The 19,940-nt window shown below is 33.3% G+C and overlaps 3 protein-coding genes across 3 annotated transcripts; 2 read left to right on the forward strand and 1 right to left on the reverse strand.

Annotated features, from left to right (window-relative positions):
• Positions 1 to 1,473: 1,473 nt before the first annotated feature.
• LOC122594022 (pathogenesis-related leaf protein 4-like) lies at positions 1,474 to 2,003 on the forward strand. Its single transcript, XM_043766497.1, has one exon. It carries the CDS (start codon positions 1,506 to 1,508, stop codon positions 1,989 to 1,991), a length of 486 nt encoding a protein of 161 aa, XP_043622432.1. The 5' UTR covers positions 1,474 to 1,505; the 3' UTR covers positions 1,992 to 2,003.
• Positions 2,004 to 7,589: 5,586 nt separating this feature from the next.
• On the forward strand, positions 7,590 to 10,493 carry LOC122593156 (protein starmaker). The gene is made up of 2 exons (XM_043765521.1): positions 7,590 to 7,828; positions 9,006 to 10,493. The coding sequence occupies exon 2, from the start codon at positions 9,066 to 9,068 to the stop codon at positions 10,329 to 10,331; it is 1,266 nt and encodes a 421-aa protein (XP_043621456.1). The 5' UTR covers positions 7,590 to 7,828; positions 9,006 to 9,065; the 3' UTR covers positions 10,332 to 10,493.
• A 4,095-nt stretch (positions 10,494 to 14,588) lies between these two features.
• LOC122593340 lies at positions 14,589 to 16,420 on the reverse strand. The gene is made up of 2 exons (XM_043765734.1): positions 15,734 to 16,420; positions 14,589 to 15,439 (listed from the first exon to the last, which is right to left on the reverse strand). The coding sequence occupies exons 1-2, from the start codon at positions 16,333 to 16,335 to the stop codon at positions 14,773 to 14,775; spliced, it is 1,269 nt and encodes a 422-aa protein (XP_043621669.1). The 5' UTR covers positions 16,336 to 16,420; the 3' UTR covers positions 14,589 to 14,772.
• Positions 16,421 to 19,940: the final 3,520 nt, after the last annotated feature.

Consider the following 19,940-nt stretch of genomic DNA (forward strand, 5'->3'; position numbering starts at 1 on the left):
AACAAACAAAGCATAAGCACTTTTATTATTAATAATAAGAAAAGAAAAAGAAAAAAACCTTCATGTGAAGGATGATTCAATCACATGGAGACAGAGGTCATGGGTTCGATTCTCATCCCATGCAAAGGTTGGAGGACATTTTCTACCATTAAGGTTGAAAATGGAAGCAACATCTTTACTTAGGTAAAGGTAAGGTCTATCTACATCTTAACCTCCCTCATTCGCCTTTGAGGTATTGAGGCTCAAAACCCACAAAAAGCGGCACTGAGCAGTTTATTTCTTTCTCTATTTGGAATGATGATTGATGAAGTTTTTGAATTATGGTAAAAAAGAAGAAAAACAATGGAGTGATATTTGGAATCCCTGTGTTATATTTTTAGTGTTTAAACCTTGTGTTTCTCATTGAATGGGCTAACTAGCAAATGGACTAAAGCATAGCCTAGTATATAATAACTTGGACTAAAGTCTTGTTGCCCCTAATCCATGTGCTGCTGTGGGCTTAAGCTCAGCAGCCTGCCCATAGCCAAGGTCGACACTGATCATCTGTCCCAACACCAGGGAGGGATACCATATACAAATCGTCGTAATGCCACAATGCACTTATGATAAATGCTAAAATAAGTCCTATATTTGCAATTTGGACTTGTCATCCAAAATCTTCTTTCAATATCTTCCTCGTTTTCTGATACAAAATGTAAATATTTCATTCAAGGTATCGAGTAAGTTATTTTAGATTTTAGTTTTGTTACCAATGGAGTTCTCCAATCTCCATAGAAAAGAAAGTTTAAGGGACTGTTTGGCAAGGGCTTTTTAGGGGCTTTTAAGGGCTTAAAAGCTCTTAGCTTTTAAAAATAAGCTCATTTGAAAATTATAACCCTGTTTGGCAATACATAAGAAATCAAAAGCCCTAACCCCGAAAAACTCCTAAAAGCCCCAAAAGGTCTTTAAAATAAAAGCTCGTGGGAAGAGAGTTGGAAAAAAAGCCCCAGCCCGTAGCCCCAACGTCAAGCTCCAGCCCCAAGCCCTTAACTACAGCCTCAGCTCCAAGCTTTTGTGTCAAACATACCCTAAGAGTGACAAAGTCAATTGTATTAAATGAGGATTAAAAGTTACATCATTCATGATATAGGGGTATTAATTCATACACAAAATAACAAATTACACTTCACCTCTTATTCTTTTATCATATTTGCAAAATACACAATTTTGTGTGCAAACGCTAACGGGTAGTCTACTTTAAAGCCCAAACGAAGAGTGGTATTTTAAAGCCCAAACGACGAATGAAAACTAATGCATAAAATTCCAACTTGATTTGTAAGATTTATGGGTTTAAGCCCAAAGGAGCGTTTTCTTGACTTAACTTCGATTGACATGCTTAGCTTTATGACGTGCAAAATAGCCGTGCCAATTTTACATAACATCCTATAAATACCCTGTTGTAATCCTGCATCTCCATATCGAACACCACTTAATTATTTACCATAGTTAATTACATATATATACATATGAGGTCACTCAAGATCTCATTTGCACTTGTTTGTTTCTTAATTCTAGCCATCCTCCGCACTCCTCATGCGCAAAACTCCCCACAAGATTACTTAGACACTCATAACTCAGCACGTGCTAATGTAGGTGTCAAAAACATGATATGGAACACAAGTGTGGCTGCATATGCGCAAAACTACGCTAACCAAAGGATTTTGGATTGCAATCTCGTTCATTCCAATGGTCCGTTTGGTGAAAACCTTGCTAAGGGAGATGGAACCTTTACAGGAACCGCAGCAGTTAATTTATGGATAGATGAAAAATACTATTATGATCATATGACGAATACTTGTGTTGGCGGACATGCTTGTGGGCACTATACGCAAGTTGTGTGGCGTGATTCGTTCCAACTTGGGTGTGCTAGGGTTCAATGTATTAGTGGTTGGTCTTTTGTTATTTGCAGCTATTATCCTAGTGGCAACTACATTGGTGAAACTCCTTACTAGTGAATACATACTGTAGTTGGGTATTTACATCATTTGTTAAAATAAGTGTAATTTTGATATAATAATACTAAGCTACAAGTAGATGACAAGGTTGAACTATTGATTGCTTTATAAGATCCATATTGTTTTTTATGTATTATGTATACAATAATAATTAACTACTCTGCTAATTTTTGTGAATAAACGTTATAAGTAACACTACGCCAATACACCCTAATAGATAAACTCTTCAAGCATCGCTTAGGTGGTGTTTGATAACCACTTAATCCATAAGTCATGACTTAATCTTAATTGCCTAAGTTGGAAATTATGTTTGTTTCAAACTTATCTAATAAGTCATCACTTAATTAAAAAGTACAACTAAAAGATATTTTACATAATTATCCTTGATAACTATCCTACTATCCACTCCCTAATTCCTATCAAGAGCATTATAGTATTCTTAATTATTCAGTCGGTTAATTCAGCACACAAAACAAACAACAATTATTTATTTACCGTCTTACTCGTTTCAGACACACTAAATTCAGACAGACACTTAATCCACACAGCACTTAATGAAAATAAAACAAACAGGCCCTTAATGGACCATCATCAATGTGGACGGATTGGGCCATAAAATTAACTGACATTATCTAACAGACCCTACCGGCCTACCCCTGGGCCCTACCCTTAAAAAGTTTTTTTTTAGAAATAGTCCAAAGAATACTTCACAATAAATACATAAAAAGCGATTAATCTATATCAACTTCAGAAATAAAAACATAAAATGCGGGGATAGTGCTATATGTTGATGATGATTTCGATCTTGGTACATCTATCTATATCTATTTTATACTATCTATATAAACAAACTACCCCTAAAAAATTTAACACTCTACTTTTAAAATCTCTAATTCACCCTTTTAATCTATACTACCATCAAAACACTTTATCCTGAAATTTCAAAAATACCTTTTAAAAAAACCTTACGCGTGTTCCTTCCCTTTCCTTCCCTGAAGTTGCTCACATAATATACCCAAAAAACACACATGCGTTACTGAATTTAATAATCAATTAACATAAAAACGCTCACTCTAAAACAACGACGACGGTTTGCACTTTCAACTTGACTAAGAAATACTTGAGTTGATTCATACATTCATGTAATAACACGGTACCGCTACTTAACCAGCTTTTTTTCATATGCCCCGCCACATCGCGCGTGTACAAGGCCAGTATGACTGTATGTCTATATGCGTCATCATATATAGAGACGATTTGAAAGGAGGTCAATCCGTTGAGCCCAAAGAAAGAGAGAATTCGGCCCATGAAGTCGTAATTTAGTTATCACGGGAAGGAACAGTTTTGAAAATCAAAACCATGCGAAAAATAAAGTACGTAGGGGTCTCAAATCAGGTCTAGTAGTAACATAGTTTGAGACCATATTTAAAAAAGGGTTAATTGGCCGGACCCAACAAGGTAGTGTGTCTGGACAACGAGCTGAAAACATAGGCGGTGCCGAAATAGCCATAGGATTAATAACATGGTTTAGCATCGAGACACGTCAAAATCAAAAGAGTATAATTTATGTAGTATGTACAATTTATGTTAATTAATAGAACCCAATCAAGAATCAAGATATTGCCCTAAATTAACGAGCATCCATACGTACATGTGTTGTTTTTATCAAAAGTCATTTTTCTAGAAGTCGATCACCTTTTAATTTTTGACCTCGAATATGTTTTTTACTTTATTCATCACTATATTTTAGACTTTTAGTGCAGCTTTGTAGATTAGATATATATTCCATATCTATATGAAAAGAAAAGTAGTTTTTTTTGGGATCCTATTATATATGAGACTTTTATAATAAATTACATATAGGAGTTGGTATGGTAAAATAGGTATTAATGTAAAATAAATAGGACAAAATTTTGACCTTTAGATCATGGTTAAATTGATACACGACGATTTTCATAATGCACGGTGATTTTTAGTGAAGAGAACCATATTGTTTTTTTTGTTTTACTTTAATACTTGTTTTATTTTACCTAAAACCATTACATATATTTACATCTAGCATGTATATAGACATATTTATCTTTATTATCGCCTCATCGACCGCCACACAACACTTCAAACTAGCTGACGATCAAGTACGCAATAATATCTTCATTAGCGATTCAAAATAGAACTAAAATGAAATACCAACATTTAATAAATATTTTATAACAATATCTGTCGTCGTCTGTTGCTTATTAGAGCATCCACAATCATCAAGTCATGTAATGAACTTTTTTTTATTTCCATGTCACATTTTCTTTTCTTATTTCTTTTACGATAAAGACAAATGTTGTTAGAACGTGTTCTTTATTAAAAATTAAAAGGTGATTAAAAAAATAACTATTTTAGGCTCATTAGATTCGTATTAAAAAGAGATTTTCAAATATAAATTTTTTTTGAAAAATAATTAAAATAAGTGTGAATATATAATAAATTATATTAATTAGATAAGTTTAAGTAGGATAGAAAATGAAAATGTGTAAAATCAAGGTTAGAAGTAAAAGTTCAAATTTTATGAAAAGAAAAAACTATTACCAATAGCTTGATATTCTTCAAGCTTTTGAAAAAAAAAAAATCTTTGTTTGCAATGGTATCAAGTCATTGAATGACTCAGGGCAAATTAGTTGTAAAGGTATATTACTTGTCACTTTTATCTATTAAAGGTGTCAACCACCCCTCTAATATAATCTAAGGATGTGTAAATTCAGACTAATGTGATGATCAAAACCACTATCCGGTTTTATACATCTTAGGTGGCAGCGGTATTGTATGTGTTTTTGACATATATGTATTACCACGTCATTTTTCATTATTACATGGCATTAAATCTATTTTATTATTATATCGGTAGGTTGTAGCTGCATAACTGATCCTTCCTTTTATTTAAAAATAGAAAAATCCCAAAGCCACTAAATCTTGTTGACTTGCTTAGTTAGAAAACAGAGAGCAAAAATTTACTCCCATCCGTAAATTACATCTCAAATTTGAAAAACCCAAAAGCCCTAGATTTATTCATCTAATCAATCAATCCAATCTTCCCTTTTTTTGTTAAATTTTCAATCTTTTTAATTTAGGGTTTCAACAGCACCAACCTTAGAACCGATCGATTAAGCATCGACAATTGGATCTGGAGCAACACCATCCCCGATCGAACCACCACCAGCCATCAATTGAATAGTGGCGGCCAGAGAGGGCGGCGACATGGTGGCAGAATCGGTTTGATCGGCGATTGAAGCAGAAGAAGTCGAAACAATTGATTTTGATGATGATCTAAGGTTGTATAACGATTGTACATAACGTTTATTGGCTTTCAAGATTTCTTCATCGGTTCTCTTTTCTTTTTTTCGAGAATTAGACATTCTATGTTACATGGATTTGTAGAGAATTGAAAATAGAATCGAATTGATGGAAAGAAGGATCGAAAATCCGGCCAAAAGTGGCAGGAATTGGCCGAAAAGATGGCTGCCAGCTATGTGTGTGTAAATCGCACCAAGCTTGGTTTATGGCCGGCGGGTATTTGTGATTTGGGTATTTGTTATACTGTTATCATAAAGATGATGTGGTGGAATAACAACATGGCATGCCACGGAGGACAAAACAATCAAACATGAAGGGTGGTTTTTCCGATCTCTAGCTTAGCAAAAATTTACACGGTCATAGATTATATTAGAAGGTTTTTTTGGTTTATACCTTTAATAGTAAAAAATGACAAGTAATATACCTTTAAAACTAATTTGCCCAATGACTTATTTGATAGAAAAAAGCTTTTGATCAAATGTCATTGGAGTTGCTCTAATTTAGCATGGGCGTTTTACTTCAATACTCAACAAAAATATATAGCATAACACCTATGGTTATACTGGCTAATAGCTCTTAACTTTTAGACATATAAATTAAATTGATTAATCATTTTTCATTTCTTATAAGCATGCCTTATGGCCTAGCCTTCAAATTCCATTATTGATCCTGCCTCTTATTTTAAATTTTTAAGAAGTGAATCTTTTATCGTTATTAGCTCATAAGAAAGAAAAACAAAGACAAAACCATATTTATTTACAATAATTATAGTATATATGTATGTGTGTAGGTTTGAATTGTTTGACTTCATATTTATCTAGTAGACATGAAAGGTCGATCGATGACAATGAACTTTATTAAATTAAAAGGTTATGAATTTGATACTCTTTGTTAAATCTTGTTTTTATGAGGGCTCTGTTATTTCATTACGACAAAAATATCATTTATTCACACTTACTTTTAAGATTGATGAAAAAATTTCTTAATTTACTCATACTTAAAAATGTTTAAAAAGTATACACATTATTCAAAAATATGAAGAAAATTAAAATATTATAATTTTTTCATACTTATAAATATCAGAAGAAAAAGTTCACACCTAAAAGTGTGAAAAATGTCAAACATATTCACACTTAAAAGTATGAAAGTTCAATTGTAACACTTAATTTCTTCACACATCTTTTGTGTGAATTTGGTGTTACAAATTAATCCTCTCACTTCTAAGTGTGAACACTTGATATACTTCTACATATGAACTTTTCTTTTCCATATATATAAACGTGAAAAAATTATAATTTTTCAAATTTTTTCATACTTTTAAATGTTAAAACTTTTTAAACATTTTAAATATGAAAAAATTAAGAAATTTCTCCACACTTCTTAATACTAAATGTGAATAAATGACATTTTTGTTGTAGTGAATTTATCTTAGAAGAATTTTATCTTTCTAAGAATACAAAACTGATTTTATTTCTATAACGATATATAATAATATCAAATAAGATGGTAAAACTTTGTTAACTAAAAGTATGAATAGTCTTACTTAGCTTGTCAACTTATGTACGTGAGAATTCTCCAAATATTAGTTATATTGTGTCTACAAAATCCATATGCAAGTCATTTTGATAACGAAAATTGTAACAAATATAAACTAAATTGGCATGTTAAAGTAAACTTCTCAAGATTTATTTATCCTTTTAATTTTTGAGTTTTTTGATAATTAAAAAGACACCAGATTTATAAGTGCTGGTTAACCGATATATAAATAAGTAGATTTTTTAAAAATAAACGAATGAAAAATTTGTATAACTCTTTAATAAAAAAAAAAACATTTTAAGAAATGATAAATTCCTCAAAAACAACTTTTATAAAAATGACACTAATTATGATTTAAAGTTTTTAAATAAATAATTTGTATATTATCTATACTTCTATACTATTGAAAGTATGTAATATTTTCACTTAATACCTCTTAAAATACTTTCATATACACTATCCTCTTAACATTAATGATTAAATTACACTGTCAGTCCTTTATCATTTAAAATATGTTCATTAACCTTTTACATCAATTATATACACAACTCACTGCCGCTCCACTAACAACAGTCGTCTAACCATCACACTGCTCGTGTACCGTGCTAGTTTCTTTTTACGAAAACATTGAAGAAAAATGTAAAAGTGAAAATTGCAAACAAACAAACTCATGAGATACCCACATTTATGGTTAAAAAGCTTGTTTCATCACTTCCACCCCCACCATTATTGAACTCCCATTCTTTCTTTCTTTCTTTCTTTAGATCCACCCCCACACAACACAAACACACACAAACACTCAGTTAATGTCATATATTTGAGAAATATATTCTCTGTCTCTAACACACACATACTAACACATAGCTCACCCTATTGCACTCTAATGTTGACAAACCACATATTTTGACTTTCACAAATCATCCAAACTTGTTTCCCCTTTAGTTGACTTCTATCTTCAGGTAATTCATCTTTCATTTCCTTATCATCTATTCTAAATTTAAGTATAATATTCATTATATTGTGTGTATATCTATATTGTATTTAATAATTTGTTCTGTTTTTGTATTTCTATCTCCTAAATAACTGTTTTTTATTTCTGGGTTTTGGTTCTTAAGATGATTGTTTGTGGAAATTTGTTTAATTTGTATAGGGATTGCTTAAAGTTTGAGACTTTACCTATTAGGGTTTATGTTTCCAAATTTGGGGAAGAATAAGATTTTTATTTTTATTTTTTGCAGCCACTTCGATTCATATTTGTTTTAGTTTGATTTATTGATTTATGGTAGTTCCCTAATTGATTAAAGTTATGAGCTTTAATTACTAAATTTAATAGTATTAGAGTTTGTACTGTGTGACATATATAGATGGGCAAATGGAGATCTTCCATTTTCGGGTTACCCAGCGATGGCGAATCTTTTTGACTTAGATATACACGGTCTAACAGGGGTATCGTTTGACTGTTTTCGACCATTTCCCTTGCCACCTCCAAGATATGTACTAGGTAGGTTTCGAACCTGAGACCTCTTACTAGGAAATGGGACACCAAACCGCTGGGCCACCTTGGTGATGGATTGCGTAGGAATTTGGGAAATTCACCTGGTTTTGTAGGGTAGAAATTTGGGAAGATCATCTTGTTTCCAAAGATGGGCGGATTGCATATGTTCTCTTTAGTTGGCCCTTGGAATGTGGGTCAGTCTTGAGAATAAGTTTAGCATTGATTCCGCATATTGTCTTTGGAGTGGGACATATAGACTGTTTCCTTCTACGTATCGTCAAGGGGTGGGGTGTATAGACTGGATGGACAGGAATGTTAGTTTATCACGTTTTATCGCGAAATACTTTTTTATCTTTCCCTAGTCCATCTCATGAATTTAGGAGTATGTTTAACTTTATTTGCAAAACGTTGTTTCAATTAAGGAGTAAAACAAGGGTATCTTTACAAGTTGTCCAAGAAGGACGGCTGATACATAAGTTAAATCATCAACATTTTTAATTCTAAGAAAACTCTCTATTAGGAGAATGATATGACTACAGAAGTTGAAATGACGAAATTTGAGATATGACTAACGCATTTGGTACATGTAATGATTTAATTTGTTTATGTATTAGATCAGTTTAGATTGTTTGTATTTTCAGGTGAGTTTATTCCTGATATAATCCTGCTAGACGCAGTAAGGGTCATCTACAAATATCAATATGTATAGGCACTCACCTGTTAGAAACCCGAGGTCCAAAGGAATTAAGATAAAACATGTTTTGCAAGGTTTTTTGTTGCTTGCGATTTGCTTCTGGTTAATCTTTCAAGTCAAAAGGTCTCATGACAAGAAGAAAGAGTTTGATGTTCATGATAACAAGATCTCTTTGAGTACTAGTACACGAGGTAGTGATGAAATTGTTAAATTGGGAAGAAAAGATATCCAACCAAAAATAGAGGAAACAATAAAGGAAAATGAAATACATGAAGAAACACAAGAAGATGAAGATGAACATGAGGAACATGAAGATACCAAGCATGAGGAGGAAGATCAAGAAGAAGATAAGTTTGAGGAGGAGAAAGATGACGGAGGAGGAGGTGGGGATGACGAGATTGATGAAAATGAACAAGAAAAGTCGGATGTTGAGATTGACCGTGAAGAGGTTGACATCATAGATGAAGATAAGGAGACTGAAGAGCGTGAAGAGAAGGAAACTGAAGAGAAAGATGGTCAAAGTCAAAGTCATACTGAAAACGGGGATTCTACAGTTAACCATGATGAAGATGGATCCACTGTACATACAAACGAGGCCCGTGAAGAAAATTACAAGGCAGATGATGCTTCTAGTGCAGTTACTCATAATGGTCGCAACCTGGGAACCGAAAATGAAAGTAAGAATGGAACTTCAGATAACTCAAGTGGAGATGTTGGTCTAGTTGATAATGGTCAAACATCCGAAAACACAACTTCTTCAAATGTCACCGTGACTCAAGAAAAAGACTATGAATCTATTGTTACTTCCTTAAATGCTACATCATCCGTAAATTTCCATGATAATGGGCCTCCTTCAGGTACTTCTGTGATGACCTCTGATTCCACCGAATCTCATAACATCACAGTTTCAGCGGAGCAGGATGGTAACTCAAGCGTTGATGCTTCTGTTGGTAATCAGTTGGTTCCTAATACGACACTCACAGAAATAACAGAAGGGTCATCTAATTCAACCGATGATACTGAAGAGAAAAGTTTGGATCCTTCAAAAACAGAGGATGGAACTAATGAAGGTGATAGTGAAGGTGAGAATTTGGACACTAACAACGTAACAGAAGGAACAGAAGTGATTTTGGATTCAGATGGCATTGAACGTGATGCTATCGATTCCACTGATCCATCACATTTAGAAGAAAAAGAGGTACGGACGGATCTAGACACATTGCCCGAGATCGAAACAGAGGGTAGCAACAGTGAAGATACTGCTGCAGAATGAAACACGACGAAAAAGGTTTTTTTTTGGAGATGTTATTGTATTAATTTAAAATTTGTAATTCTTATTTCCAACTTGTTTTCCTTCAGAACTTGTTGGTTGTGTGAAATGTTGGTCAAAAATGTAGGCTGCTAGTCAATATTAATAGCCCTTTGGTTTGTAAAATCTACTTAGTGTTGCGTTCTTGAATGCCAAATTTTTCTGTGAATTTCCATTTAACCATTATAGTGGTTTACGACCTAAGCATTTGTGCAAACCAGGCTCTAAAAAACTATCAAGAAAGGCATATATATATATATATATATATAGGGGTGAGTTAGAACTCCTAAAAAAAAACTCAAGAACCATTCTGGACCACATATTCTTTTACTCTCTCTCTTTAATTAAATAATAAAATTCACTCAAATCATTCAAAATGTTCTAACTCACAAACCGTAAATCGTTAGACAAAATAAAAAGCATGGGTAGTCTTAAAATTATGTTCTCTTTCATTAGAGATCCAATTCGATATACTTTTAACGACTTTTTAATTTTCGTTTTCTTTTTGGTAGTTACACATAACTTACACATGTGTAGGTTGAACTTACACATGTGTAGTGTAGGTTGAACAAAAATTATGATTAGCAACGGGCTTCGCCCTTAAGGATATTCATAAACCAAAGCTAGTGAGGGTGATAGGTCATAGAGGGTGATAGGTCATAGGGTGATAGGTCGTAGAGGGTGATAAGTCATAGGGGGTGACCAGTGAGAGGTGATCTACCTAACGGGCTCCGCCCTTAGCTGCTATTCCTCCGCTATGGACTGACGGGCTCCGTCCTTGGCTACCATGGCTTTGCCATAGATTGACGGGCTCCACCCTTAACCTTCATTGTTATGTACATATGTTCATTTACTAATTTACATGTGAAAACAATGATCTTACACATGTATAGGATGAACCTACACATGTGTAGGATGAACGCGATGGGAAAAAAAACGAAAATTAAAAAGTCGTCAAAATTATATCGAATTGGATCTTTAATGAAAGAGGACAAAATTTTAAGACTACCCATGCTTTTTGTTTCGTCTAACTATTTACGGTTTGTGAGATAAAGCAATTTAAATAATTTGGGTGAATTTTCTTATTTAATGAAAGAGAGAGAAAATATAATAAAATGAGTGATCCAGAATTGTTCTCGCGTTCTTTTTTATTTGTGAGTTCTCAAATAACCCTTCCTCTATATATATATATATATATATATATATATGATAGATATATAAGGGCAACGAGACATTATGATACAGATTCACATTTTGAGTTAGAGCTGAAGACCAAGAACGAAAAACAGAATTAGATATCCGAAGATGGAAGAATGGCTAGAAGACTTGCCAACCATCGAAATATTTACCGTATATCTAAGAAATCCTATCAACTAGTTACGGGTTAGTCTCTAATTAGACAATGCTAAGGGTGTGGGAGTCTGCAGTTAAAAAAATATAACTTTGCTCATCATATTTTTTGTGCATTGTTCGAATTTATGAAATGCAAAATTTTAATTGAAGAATGAAGCCAAAGTTTTCTAAAATAGTTTTTCAATTTTGAGCTCAAATACCAGATTATAAGAGTATTTTCAACTTCAACATTGTTGTTAAAACTTTACAAGTGATTTTTGGCAGTTGCATAAAATCCATATATGTGTCGAACAAAAGATTCTCATTGTTTATGACAAATTCCAAAATTGAAACATCTACATCAATTTCGATCACAACTTTCTAGGTTACATAAAATTTAACGATCAGATTTTTTGTTTTGTTCATAAACCATTACCAACATCTTTTGTTTAAAAAACGAAGGTCATTTTCATATCCACTAAGAAATTGGCTAGAAGAAACTATTCATATACACCAAAACTCTTGTCTTGGCACATCTGAGGTGCCTATAAACAAAAAAAGTAAGTCGCGGGTTCAAGTTTCATCTATGTGGCGAGTGGATTTTTGAATTTTTTTTAAAAAAATCACTCTTATACCAAAGTTTCATTACTAATTTTAATAAACATTTGGATTCAACCACAAGGGTTGTGGCCGCCTCGTAAATCTTGGGCTCTAAAAGTGAAATAGATGGAGGTCTCAAGTTCGGATCCTATGAACAACAATATATACCTCTTGTGGCTACATAAGTTCCACCGCTGACGATTTTGGGCTCCCCACAAAGCGGATGGTCACCCATGGATTGGTCAATTCATAAGCCGAACGAATGCTTAAGATAAAAAAAAACACAATTGGATTCACTAGAGAAATTCATTAATGATAATATCAATGGACAAACGGGCTGTCTTTCTCTATGGGCCTCGCACATAGCCATGGGCCGTCTTCCTTTATCAAATTTATAGAAAAACATAAATTTGATTAGCATCAATCTCAACAATGACTATATATACATCATGGATTCTTTAAAGTTGAAATGAACTTTATAGGTGAAGTTGATGAATTAAAATCATTGGATTAAAATCAATGGTTAAGATTAAAACGTCATCTTTGAATTTTAGTTTATTGATTTTAATCCAATGGTCAAGATTCCATTAATCTTCACCTATGAAGTTATTTGAACTTTAGAGAATCTCTATCCATATATATATATATATATATATATATATACGTTAATTAGTTAAACCAAACAAACTGCACTTCAAGTACAGGTCCGTATTAGTTTTGATGTACGAAGTTACTCCAATCGTTAACAGTTTTCAAAAGGTTGATATTTCGGCAACCCAATAGGTATTACACACATAAGATGTAAATGAAGCTCATCTAACGTGTTTAAAAGTTGGGCGTGTAGCTGCAGTTGGTTGAGAGGGTGCAACCCTATTGTCGGATCTTACAAAGTAAAAGTTTATTGCCCATCCTCATGGTCGAACTTTCCTGTACGACCACTAATTTCACATATATAATAGACTTACGACAACATTTGTATTAGGTGAATTTTCCTTGTATCTTGTTAGAGACAACCAGACATATAATAAACATGTAGTCTTTTCACACAATTTGTATTGGCGAATTTTTATGGTGGTCCTTTTTCAGTATCTCTATTTTTAGTAAGGGTAGGGTTGTCTACATTTTAACCTCCCATATACAGTACTGTCAAGACGGTATTGAGACCTAAAACACGTAAAAGACAGTATTGGGGTTATTTACTTTTTTGTATTAGGTGAATTCATTGAACTTAATGCAGCAAATTCATTCACTCGAGTTCCTTTCAGAAATAAGTTTAATTCGTGTTAGTAGTTTCATCAAGCGGACGGTATGGACGGTAATACAACACTTATTAAGATCATCCGACGGATTTAAGGCAAATGCTTATTAACTGATGCACCAGCTTCATTTGAGATATGAGTTTCATCATATATAAGAAAAAGAAATATTACCTGGCCTAAAAGCACCATTCGAATAATATATATTCTTTTATCTAAATTATTACTCGTATATTAGACATTCAAATTCAAAAAACTACTATTAAACTTGATAACAAAAAGCAGAAAAGTAGATAACAAAAGCACTTTTAGTAAAAGACAAACAAGACACGTCCGTATACATATTATTCCTATAAATATACTTTTAGCCAATTTGTTTCAAATCGATCTAATACTTGCCTATAGACTTAAAAAATTTGCTTTGAGGTGAATCACGAGACCACTAAAAAGTACACATGAATGCATATAGCTCAACTGAGAGTTAGCTAGTTTTACTATTTCTTTTATCTATACTTTATATATAATTATATATCATTATAAATGCTTTTAAGTTTCTGGCAAAATATTATGGCGCCTGGTAACTCGACCACCTTTTTGGTAACCCGACCAGACTTTTTGCAGCGACCTAAAGAGGGGGTCCGCTTTTATTCTGTCATATTTACCATTATAGACATGAGAGCCCGCATTTTTTTTACTTTTGTAGCGAGAGTCACTGCAAAAAGTGGTAATAGTCTAGATACTAAAAAAGGTTGGTTGGGATATGATGGTAGTATTCTAGATACTAAAAAAGGTTAGTTGGTATATGGAGGCGAATATTATAAGTGCTTAGTTTAAATCTATTATTTAGTTTTTACTAAATGAATGAATTGAATGCTTTCTTTTTAGTTTTAAAAAAAACATTTGAATCATATTTACAACCCATTTAAAATCATTGTCGTACAGAATAAAATACCAATTAAACCATTGGATACTCCTTTTTGTACACCTATTATGGAAGTAACCCATGTGGACGCTTGTACGACCCGATCCGAAATCCTACACCAAATCATAAATCTCTTTATTATAAACAGCTGTACATACATTAATCACCCAAAAATAACTCATTAACAAAATTTAAAGTAATTAAAAACCCCTCGTGAAGCAATCTCACTGTACACTCTCTGGCCTCAAAATTTAATAATAGAAATAAACCAAAAAGATATTTTTTTTAAAAGATACTATTCACCGTCGTGTCTGAGCTCCTTACGAAGCTTTTGAGAAAACGACTGGCAAGCATCCACACTCAAATCCACTGCGGCCGCCAATGCAACAAATGCGGCCGCATCCTCCGTACAAGTCACATGGTGAACCCCGATCTCGACCTCGGGCTTACTATATCGACCTTTGCCCGCGACTTTTGATGACATCACAAACCCATGGTACATTAACTGTGCCCATGATGAGGACCAAAAATCCGACCCGGATCCCGACCCGGAGTCAAAACTACCCGTTGGTGTAGTCATTGGTGAGGATCCATTTCCGATATCTATGGTGAACTTTCCACCATTTTTGGAACTAATAGTAGAGTTCGATAAAGTAATCGGGTCAAGTCCAGCTGTTGCTCCATCTGGAAGTAATTCAAATTTATAGCCAAGATAGTCCCCGGTGGACTCCCGCCATGCTTCTAGTCGCCCCCATGGCTTCCATGTGTTCTGACCCGGGCGCAGGATTAGCCATGCGCCCGGATTAGATCTCCGGACATCGTCTGTCCCATGTGATGGGACAAACGGTGTTACCATTGAAGCCATGGCCACCGGCGACCCAGATAAATCATGGATTGTGATCGACCATCCTTTTCGTTCTTTTACTACCTTTCCTTGGTTCTTTACTTCCGATAGCGTTGACCTGAATTATAACATTAGCCATACATTAGTAAATTATTTTATTCGGGCAAACCTATGTTTAAATAGTTACAACATATATAAACCATCATATGTTCATATATTTAATTATTAATATATCTTAGACCTATTTTACAATACTTCTATATACACATAACGATTTAAACTATGTTTAGCTATACTTTGTATACCTTGAGGGCTTATATGATGGAACTTTTATCATATGGTCACGTAATAAAAGATTTTGACTACAAACAAAAGTAATGCAACAAAATACAAGATGCCTAAATGAACTTACCCAGATCTCAAATTGCGATCATTGGAATTTCTGAAACTGAATTTGCAAGTAAAGACAGCTTGACGAACATTTCCATTAACCTGAAAAACTTGAGGACTACATTCAGGTTCACCATCAAACTCAAATACAAATCTCGGGTCGGGTTCAACCCGAACATTCAAATGCAACTCAACACATGATTTCTTGTAACTCAAGTCATCGCCAACTTTCATCCATCCATTTTTCAACACAACACCACCCCATGAGTTATTATTACTATCCAATATCTTTGAATCCAACCCAATAGAAACAACCCCAACAAGCTTACCCGACCCGAAACCACAAACCGGGTAACCACGTCCATTTTTGTTAGAATATATCTCAATCTTAAAAGTCTTGTATTTTTCAACATACTTGTCAAAATCTGATTTTTTGAAGTTGAAACATGCTTGAATTTGGTCTGATATTTGACTATCATCATTATCAACATTATTTGTAATATCAACTGTTTGTGTTGGCAAATTTTTGAGCTTGATCTTGCAATAACAAGATTGCGAATCGTTACCCGGGAATTTAAGATTTAAATTCCCGATAACAATTCGCACAAAAGGACATGGATCCATTTGTTTAGATGGATTAGTCCTTTTTTTGGTGCTAAGTAATATCGACCGAAAAATAAGAGCGAAAGAAAATTGTAATGGAAATGGAATATGGAAAGTGAAGTGTGTTTGTATATATTGTATACACAATTAGATGCCAGCGATAATAATAATTAGATGGATGCCAGCGATATATTATACGGTTAATAATAATATAATTAGATGGATAGATAATAAATTTTTAAGAGACAGCTGGAAATTGCGGAGAAGAATATATCTGTGATTTAATTAAAATGCATGGACATGCGTGCAAGAATGCGCTGGGTGCACGTATGCAAACAGAGATGCCAGCGATTGATGGAATCTATTTATATATCTGTTCTACAAAGTTATAAAAATAATTAATTTAAAGTAGTGTAGGGTTTTACGATAAAGGTCCATCAAATATTGATGGTTGGAATTTTTAATGGTTTGATTGAATGAAAGTGGTTGAAATTGAGCAATATAAACTTACAAGCACATATAGGTGAACTAGCTTTGTACCCGCGTGATGCGACGGGGCATAGGAAAAAAAACTGGTTAATTAGCGGTATCACCGCGATTACCAAATCACCTTATCTATGACTATGTGTGTTTTAGACGACGGAGACGACGTCGCTTTTGGGGGGCGATGGCTATATGTGTTTTAGAGGGATGCGGTTCTGAGGGGATGTATGTGTGTCTTTTTTTCTGGTGGAGGGGGGGGGGGAGTATGGGTGTTTTTGGGTATAATATGTGAACAACTGCAGGGGAAGGGAAGGGAGACAAATTGGACGTAAGGTTTTCTTAACGATATTTTTGATATTTTCAGGATTAAAGTGTTTGGTCGTAGTGTAAATTAAAAGGGTAAAATAGAAAATTTAAAGGTAGAGTGTTTAATTTGGAAAGGGATAATTTATTTATATAGGGAGTATAGATAAGTACGTGACATATTACGAGTATTATTTTTATGGAAAATGACTAATCATCTTAATAAAATAGCTTAAAAATCTTTCTAACACTCTAAGATGGTGACATATGGTATCTACTAATTCTCTTTCCTAATCTTACCTTCTGATTTTTACACATGTCATAATCCAATAGTTAACATGATTTTTAGGCTAATTTGTTTGGAGGATTAATCATTTCTTTATTTTTATAATAACAAACATATTACAATATTCGGTTAAAAATTAGATAGAATGGTGATCATAACCTTTTTTAAATGGGTGAAAATTTACATATTATTTTTTTAGACATATATACATATAATATATATATATATATTCTTTTTTCCAATATAGGGGATGGAAACATAAGGCTATCGGGTATCTAACCTTAGGTGTGGAACACTCACATATTGTTTTTTTAATCCATAAAAATTATGGGGGCTCATGTATTTATTCATTAAACAAGAAATAATAAAATATTAGTATGTGAGGGTTTCCACACCTAAGCTTAGGTGCCGGATAGCCTTATATCCTCTTTTTCAATATATATATATATATATATATGACCAAACATGATAAAGAATCTCCAATTCTAATGAACTGAATTGAATTGAATGCTATTTCTCAAGAAAAATTAGGATATAAATCCTAGTATAAACATAGTTGTTATAATACGTACATGAGGTAGTTTAAGGTTTATGTAACATTTAACTGTCTAAGACAAGTGTTTGAAGTGTGATATTAATATGGAGAATGATAAATTTGTAACATAATTTAGACATCAACAAAAATGTATGTTTTATATATTTATAAACTACAAAGTATAATATGTACATTTGTTTTAGATGTAAAAAAAATTTATTGTTCGCCTATTAATATTTGATTAAAAGGTTTTCTTCCACCTACTGTGGATTTAAATGTATATGATTGGATAGACCAATGTCTCTTTAGACTTTTTAGTTATCTACATATATATATATATATACATATACCATTCAAAAACAAATATACCAATTGTATTTTAAGATATTGTATATATATTATCGTAAAATACTTTTGGTATACGATATCTATATATATATATATACATATATCATTCAAAAACAAATATACCAATTGTATTTTAAGATATTGTATATATATTATCGTAAAATACTTTTGGTATACGATAATTAAACTTTTGTGATTGGATGATACATCTCCCTTGGAACATGATCCAGTTTAAGATTAAATTAGTCAAATGGCTTTGTTGTTAAAACATAACCAACTCCTTTGGAATTGACTTAGTTTAAGGGCAAATTAGTCAGATGATTTTGTTGTTTAAAGATAACCAACATGGAGTTACGAGTTTTCCCTTTATTAAAAAAAAAAAAGTTGTTGATGATTTAGATAATCAAAAAGTAACTGCTCAGTGCTGTCTTCCGCGGGTTTTGAGCCCCAATACCTCGACGGCCGCCTTCCGCGGGTTTTGAGCTCCAATACCTCGACGGCCGCCTTCCGCGGGTTTTGAGCCCCAATACCTCGACGGTGTATGGGGGAGGTTAAGATGTAGGCAGACCTTACCTCTATCTAAGTAGAGAGACTGCTTTCTGTTTCTACCTAAATGGTAGAAAAGACCCTCCAACCTTTGCATGGGATGAGGATCGAACCCATGACCTCTATCTCCAGAGGCAAGGGTGTTTACCACTGATCCAACCATGCTGCTTATTTAGATAATCAAATAATCACTATTGTATTATATATTGTCAAGCAATGTAATGTATGTTTATGTATATAAGTTAGCAATTACAATCGTCTTTGGTACAAGTAAAAAAAATATTGCTACTTTCTTTCCTCGTCCAGTCATATAGTTTACCAACATTATATGGTGTATTTAAACTACGAAATAGTTTTGTCAGGCAATTTCAACATAGAATGAAGCGGTATTCTCCGATGTTCGTAGTCAAAGTAACGAAGTGTTTCACTCGATTGTGTCTATTTCTTTCGTATCATTGGATATCGAGTAGAAATAGGAAAGTTAATTTACCTTGGACGTGTTTGCTCTATAGTCCAACTAGTTTAATGTAACTCTTCTTTAATCTCTAACGTTTTGTCAGAGACTATCTATTATAATAGAGTTAAGTACTTTTTTCGTCCCTGTGATTTATCGTCTTATACTTTTCGTCCTCGCCGTTAACTTTCGGCTAAAATCATCCTAGTGGTTTGCATTTCGTCCTTGGATCCGTTAACCTAGGGGCATTTATGTCTTTTCATCCATCTTAAGTGCAAAATTCGTCCTTATGGTTTGTCATTTTCGGTATTACCGATAACACCGACTAGTACATACCTGTATTTAAAACATTGTATGTACATGTTTGCATTTGAAAGTGATTGAGTAGATTCTCAAATATATATGTATGTATAAGTTTTTGTTTTATTTGGATAAGTTACCATTATTTATTTTTTTGTAACGTAAAGGATGAAAAATGCAAAAACGAGAAACCACAGGGACGATTTTTGCACTTAATTGGGTGAAAAGATGAAAATGCCCCTCACATGACTTGCATGTGAGGGGGTTAACGACAAAGTTATAACGGTAGGGACGAAATGCAAACCACATGGATGATTTTAGCTAAAAGTTAACGGCGATGACGAAAAGTGATAAAACGATAAACTACATAC

This window comes from Erigeron canadensis, chromosome 3 (genome assembly GCF_010389155.1).
Source record: "Erigeron canadensis isolate Cc75 chromosome 3, C_canadensis_v1, whole genome shotgun sequence".
In the NCBI taxonomy this organism is placed as follows: Eukaryota; Viridiplantae; Streptophyta; class Magnoliopsida; order Asterales; family Asteraceae; genus Erigeron; species Erigeron canadensis.